The 7,350-nt window shown below is 38.3% G+C and overlaps 1 protein-coding gene across 2 annotated transcripts in view; it reads left to right on the forward strand.

Moving 5' to 3' along the window:
- Positions 1 to 7,026, forward strand: part of SH3BGRL2 (SH3 domain binding glutamate-rich protein like 2) — a 287,302-nt gene extending 280,276 nt beyond the window's left edge. For both annotated transcript variants that reach the window (XM_011950271.1, XM_011950270.1), the window contains exon 4: positions 2,848 to 7,026. In XM_011950271.1, coding sequence (XP_011805661.1) covers positions 2,848 to 2,859 — 12 coding nt within the window. In that variant the 3' untranslated portion in view covers positions 2,860 to 7,026. The remainder of the gene's footprint in view (positions 1 to 2,847) is intronic.
- Positions 7,027 to 7,350: the final 324 nt, after the last annotated feature.

The following is a 7,350-nucleotide window of genomic DNA, read 5'->3' on the forward strand; positions in this document are numbered from 1 at the left end:
TAATAATAATAATAATAATAAATGGTCAACCTTGAAAAAATCTTCAATTCCTTAATCAAAATATTTTGAAGCCACTTTATTAAGTCATATGTCTTAGAAAACATAAAGGAGCCAGTATTTTCTCATGTTTAGAACCAGAAATGATGTGTGTTATCACAACTTTATTAAGCTTGTAGATTCACTTTCAAAATAAGAAAAAACATTTCTTTATTAAGTAAGGTACTATTTTGATATTATTTCTTCTTTTAAAACATACATTTTAAAATTCTTTCTGATTATGAAAGTAGCCTAGACTCATTTTTTTAAATTGGGAAAATATTAAAAAAGGATAAAATAAAGGATTAAAATCATCTCCCAGAGCTAACCACATTGACATTTTTGTATATTTCCTTGCAGTCTTTATATACATAGTAATTGAGGTTTTGAGTGTTTCAAATTGAGACTGACTTCTAATATGTCTATTTTTAACACAACTGAGATAAAAGTACCTTCCCTAGAACTTCGATATCTGAAAGTAATAGGTCTTTTGAGGCTACCCAGGATTTGTACCATCCCTGGAATACCTGTAGGAGGAAGGCAGGGACCCTCAATAACATAAATTATACACCAGCATCTGCAGTGCACAGCCAATGTGAAATCTTGCTTTGTTTTTACACCAGTAAGTCCACAGATGGTTGTGGGTGGTTTCCATGCACATGTTTTAAGCAGAGGCAAAACCCACACATACCATATTTAAAGGTTCTTAAAACTATTTTTATAAAGATGAAACATTTGAATACTTGTTAGGAAAATTAGAGTATTTTTATAACATATTTCATCCAAAGATATTAAAAGTCCAGATTTATCTTCAAAGAACTCTAAAAAACTAGGATGGGGTAGTCTAATGGATACATAAATCCTGTGGGCATCATTGTCTATGCAAAACCTTTTTTTTTTTTTTTTTTGAGACGGAGTCTCGCTCTGTCGCCCGGGCTGGAGTGCAGTGGCCAGATCTCAGCTCACTGCAAGCTCCACCTCCCGGGTTCACGCCATTCTCCTGCCTCAGCCTCCCGAGTAGCTGGGACTACAGGCGCCCGCCACCTTGCCCGGCTAGTTTTCTGTATTTTTTTAGTAGAGACGGGGTTTCACCATGTTAGCCAGGATGGTCTCGATCTCCTGACCTCATGATCCGCCCGTCTCGGCCTCCCAAAGTGCTGGGATTACAGGCTTGAGCCACCACGCCCGGCCTGCAAAACCTTTTAAAAAATATTGTTTGTTCCCATTTTCCCCAAATATGGAAATTCTTTAGAGACTGTGGGCTAACTTTTTTACTCTTCAAAGAAATGTATTTTCTCACTAGTTTCTCAGAAAATCTATGATCTATGAAATATACATTCTCACATGGTTTGTGGCCATAGTATTAAAGTTGATCTTAGTGTCACTGAAGTTAACTTGATTTCAGGGACCATCCCAAAGGTAGTGAGGACCCTGGACACCACCCCCATTCAGCCCACCGTTTTCAGGGACCTAAATCAGTTGTACCTGGGCAGGAGTATCTGGGACCAGAGTAGATGTCCATAGCACAAGGTCTGTGCCACTCTCCATGAACCATTTAGGGCTTTAAAGGCTAATAGCAATTCATACTTCATCGTTGTATGAGAGAAGTGAAAATATCTTCAAGAACAATTTAGCATTTTCTCTCTTCTGATCTTGTATTTTTCATCTTGGTAGTGATTCATCATACAGTCTACAGTCTAAAGCTTTGACAGAGTGTTCACAGGTTTAATGTACTAAAAGATGAAAGCCCTCTTTTCTCTTTTCCTTTCCTACTCCCTGTGTAGTATACACACATAAAAAAACATGGCAAGAAAGCCTATCAGGAAACATAAAGACATCATTGGCACCTATAATTGCTCTTACATGGTAGGAGAGGGCATTCACGGGCCCAGCAGGCACAGGTGCAGTGTAGGCTCTGACTGGGCTGCCCTCCATAGTGGGAGGGGCAAAGGCAGGTTGGAGGTCTCTAGATGGTGACCTACAGGCCACATTGGTGCTGGATACGTTATTTGTCCTGTGAAGAGTTTTTAAAAGTATGTAAATGTTAGATGGTGTGGAATCCCTGGTGGGGGTGGTGGGGTGATCTCAGTTTCCCTTGTGGTTGGCTGGAGCCCACAGTGGCTGGCCCATCATGATATCCAACTAATTCTGAGAAAGGGAGGCTGTTTCACCAATAATTTTTAGGTAGAAAACCATCAAAGTTAAAATTTAGTAGACCCCAAGAAGGGCCTGTCATAGAAGATTGTATTTTCAGATCCCTAGCTTTCAGGGGTGATATCCAAAGTAGGTAGCAACTGGTCCACACTGGATGGTGACCAGCCAGAGCTTGAACAGCCACAGAGGCCCCCTGTGCCAGGTGTCAGCTGTTTATCCATTGGCTCAAGGGGGAAGGTGCGCAGGGGCGGCAGCTGGGAGATTGGGGCAGTGACTCTTGACTAACAGGTATGGTCATACTAGAGTAGTTCTTCATCTTGGGTTGCTATTAACGAGCATCTCTGCAGGCCCTCTGAGCAAGGTAGCCCCCATCCAGCCATCCACAGGTGGAACAGTACCTCTGAGAGGAATCTCAGCAGGTCATTGAAAACATGTAGCTTTCTTTCCACTTTTATATTTGGCAGGTCAGGTGGTGTGATTTAAATCTGGGCTCTGATGCTGAAACCCAGGATTTGCTCTTATCAGTCACATGGAGGTGATTTGTTATGATCTCCAGCATTTCTCTTCCTGACATTTAAAAAACCCCTGCCAAGGGTGAATTTTCTTGTCGATGTAATGCAATAACTGACCTTTTTTTTTTTTTTTTTTTTTAAATAGGCAGAACCTTAGAGAAGAAGAGTGGAAGATGACGGAGATGCATTTTGAAGCACCCCCTGGTACTCAGCACACACATGCTTACCTAATGCATCACTGTGACAAAAGCCACACGCATTATCAGTAACTTTGCTTGCCACGGAAAAGGTGTTTTTGAAAGATGTGGATATAATGAGAATTGCATGATTGCTTTAAACCAAATCAGGTGGTGGATTTTTTTTTCTTATTTTATTTGCCTGCAGTTGCCTCACTCATCTGGAAATACCGTCACCTGTTACAGGTGTACTTTCTTAATGACTGAAAGATAAGTGGGTGGCACCATCAGAGAGAAAATGTTGAATCTGCCCTAGGTGATAGGAGATGCCGGAATTGCATAAACCCACTTATCTTTAAGCTGCCTGGATTGCATCTTTGAAATTTGTCTGCCAAGTTGTTAGAATCTTTGAATCAGAAGGAAAAAAAGCAGCGCTGTTTGACAAAGGGTGTTGAAGATTTTTGCTGCAGAATCACTTACAAACATCACGGTTCCTGTGCTTTGTAATAACACCTGGTGAAAAAGTTAGATATACTAGATTTGTTTTAGTAATGGAAACTCTTACCCCTGTATATTATCCAAGCTCCTTCAGATGTTTCCAGAAATCACTGTTGTAACATCAAGTGATCAGAACTAAGTTATTGGGATGACAATAATTGCTATTTGAAATACATGCTTCTTTATTTCTTGCAAGGGGCAAGTTTCATCCAAATGCCTAAGACTGCTTGAAAGATATATTTTAAGTGGTGCACTAATTAGATAGTAAATTTATAGGAAAATTGTCTCACAAGTATCTGAAGGCATTTTCAGCTCTAGCAATTTATTTATAATACATAAGTATTCATATATTTTTTAATGCAGCTCCCCTAACAGGCAGCTGCTGCTTCTATTTTGTGAAGGGACTATATTTTTTGAGAAAGGAAAATCTCAGTTAGATATATTTTGTGAACCCTTGATTAGACATATTAAAATATACCAATATTGTAGTAAAATTTAATTTTTCCTGATGTTACTTTTCATTTGCCTCTAACTTTGCTTGCTCATATTTCTGGCCAATGTACAACCTCATATTTTTCAGAGTAATGCAGATACTGTTCTCATTCCGTATATGAGCACAAGTAAGTTTTCAGAGCAACACATATGAGAAAGAGAGTAACCCAGAATTGTACTTATCAAGAAAAATCTATACTCCTATTGGAGTGGATGCTGATAAACATCGAACATATCTACTTCATTAGAGCATAGGCTATTTTTCTGCATTCTTGTCCCTATAACAGGGATACTTAATTTTTTTTTAAACTAAAAGAGTTTTAAATTGCCAAACATGGGAACAGCCTTGAATAGGATAAATTTTCAGAGGACTGCCTAAAATATTTTATTCCTAGCATCCTGATTCTGGACTTTTCATTATAATCTGAGCAGGAAATTTATAAGAAATTGAAAGAGCAGAAGAATTACGGTCCTGTCACATGTGCCCAGCACTCCGCCTCATGCCTTGCTACATGTAGACTAGTCTAAACAACTTGTTGAATGCTAAGGCTGAAATCCCAACCTGAGATTTGTAGTCCAGGATTACAACCAGAAGGAAAGTATGACAAATTTTTACTTAACTAGAGCGGACACATGATCCACAATTTCTCTTCAAGGGAAGCTGTTGTCAAATTATGGATATTACTGGTTAGTTGTCATTAAGATCCAGGTCAGATTCCATTTGGCAAATCCCAGGGACTATCCAGGAACTTTTTTTTTAACTGGATATTGTGTTTGAGTATGTGAGTCTTCTGATAAAACTTAGAATTTCTTTTTAAGGAGTTGTAAAAATTGTCACATTGTAATTCATTACTCAGCCAACATTTAGTCTACTCTTGCTAGTGCGTGCCAAGAACCAACTTGGGAAGGTTGAGGCTTTGCAAGTTAACTGTTGGGGTTATAGGATCAATACCATACTTGCTAGACAAAGCTACCCAGATTTGTCTTATATTTTAATTTTTGAGTTAACCACAGTATACCTATTGTGATGATAGTAAACAGACTAGTGGGTAGTAATGCTAAATTACCATCACAGTTATGTACCATCTCCCCACCCCATTTTTTTTTTTTTTTTTTTTTGATCAGCAAAGAAATACAGGAGACCAGCCTCGAGTGCTGCTGTACTTGTTATGAGAGAGGCAGCAGCACAGTGTGTGGCATTTACATGGTACCCGGGCTCCACAGAGTACCGAGATGTTGCTCTCTGGGACCACACTTAGTTCAGAGAATATGGGGTCCTTACTTGTATTCTTTTATCAGCTGATTTCAAAACATATAATAATAATGTTCTTGTTCCCTTCTTTAACTAGCTGCCTTTAGATTTTGATAATCACAGTCTTAAAATACTAGGAAAGAAGTGGATGGGAATTGTAGGCATAGGTTTCATATCAAGGGCATTTCAAGACAGAATTTTTATTTCCTGTAGTAGGCTTGTTGGAGCAAAGGAAATGTGCTGCTAAAAATCAACTTATGCCATTTTAAAATTAGATAAAATACGGAGTGCCATCCTGCTAGGTGTGTACAGAGCAGAAGAAAATTTAGTTGGGAAAATACTTGTTTTTCCAAATTCTGGTGTTTTATTACAATCAAAGAAGAGAAAAAAGCAAGGTATTTTTTCCCCTCAGACTCTAATATATTTTAGATTTGTTTCTGTTGTATAGATTTATTTCAACATTTCCACATAGATGTTTTTATATTACATAAATTTAATAATAAACTAAACTTATTTTTTGTCTCCTGTTATTGAAAAGTACCAAAGCTTCCTTCTGTTTTGTTTGTTTGATTTTACTATAGGGTTTTGCCTTTTCTAGAGATACTTTTCATTTAACAGCTTTTGTTAAGTGTCAGGCTCCACTTTGCTCTGTATAATTATTGTTTTCAGATTTCAGTTTGTACGTGTTTGTCTCTTAAGGCATTGGTGAAATCTCAGATTTTATATTCAGCATAAAGGAGAATAAATTCCAGAAAGCACATATTCTGAAAATGGAGTGTTTGTTCCCTACCATTTTTCACACTTCTCTTAATTTTAGTTCTGTTTAGTTGAGAGGCTGTGATTTTACTCTTGCCTGTGAACCTCATGCATGAAAGTGGCACATTAAATTGTAAAAATACAAACAGATCGTTTGATCATTCAAGGAGCCAGGCATGAGGTCCTGCACAAGGGTATTGGGAGGACACCATAGATTCATCTCAGACAGTAATCAGGACCGAGGATGGAGTTAAATCACTCAGCCCCTGGGTTGGGTAGGGTGGTTCAAATGGATGACTGTGTGATCTCTTGAGTACACTGAAGCCACAGCCTGGTGGCTGTGTTCCCCGAATTGGGTGCAGAAGACAAGGGCAGAGTGGCTGTGGCCCCTATTACCTTTGTAGCAGCCACATCAGAAAGCAGAAGAAAACAGTATTTCTGAAGGCATTGTCTGAGGTTGATCTCATCACTGAACAATTTCAAGCCCTAATCACCAGAACAGAAGGAGGGCGGAAGAAGGGATCGGAGGGAACAAGCTGTAGGTTTGCAGAAATGTGTGAAACCAAAATGATCACTGCCTACTTGTGACTCAAATCTTCAGAGTTTTCTTAGTTCTTCTAGAAATACAAGTCAGGTTTGTTTGCTCATCCTTTCTGTCAGCATGGATCAAGCCCCTAAAATGTGGTAAGTATTGTCAGAGCAGGACAGTATCTCTACTCTCAAGTATGAGGGGAACAGAAACAAAGCAGCAGTTTTAGCCAGGGTTCAATGATAGAGTGGAGGTAAATTAAGATCCTACAGGCTGTGATTCACCATTTGAAACATTACACGTATTTCTTTGTTATAAGCCATTTGAATTTTTTAAAACTTTCATACATGCAATGGAATATAGATATGTATATACACATATTATATATGCTAAAGTATAAAGAGTAATAATAATGATAATAAACAAACCCCTGTGTGCCTACCACCCACCTTATTGCCTTTCCTTTGAGGTACTGTGTGCTGTTTCCTGAACCTATCTCTATCCCTGCCTGATAGAGGGAGCCCCTATACTGAACTTTGTGTTGACCATAGCCTTTTTGTCCTTCATCGCTTTATCTCCATGTATGTATCCTTAAAGAATAATAAATGGAATTAAACTGAATGTATTCTTCTGTCACCTCCTTTTTATGTTCATTGCCATCGGAGTTTTTTCACTGCTAAATATTATTCCATTATGAATATATCACACGTGTTCTCTTGTCCAGCTGTGCTTATTGAACTGCATCTTTGTTTGAAATAGAAAAAGGTAATGTTGCTGTGAACATTCTTTTATGTGACTTCTGGTGTACATACTCAAGCATGGATGTATACTTGAATAGAATAGCTGGTTTGTATAATAAAAGCACATCATCAGTTTTAATAGATAAGGCCAAATTGCTTTCCAAAGTGCTAATTTATGCTCCCCACCAGTATACTAGAATTTGTA

The sequence above is a fragment of the Colobus angolensis genome, unplaced genomic scaffold (assembly GCF_000951035.1).
Source record: "Colobus angolensis palliatus isolate OR3802 unplaced genomic scaffold, Cang.pa_1.0 Scaffold304, whole genome shotgun sequence".
NCBI classification, from domain to species: Eukaryota; Metazoa; Chordata; class Mammalia; order Primates; family Cercopithecidae; genus Colobus; species Colobus angolensis.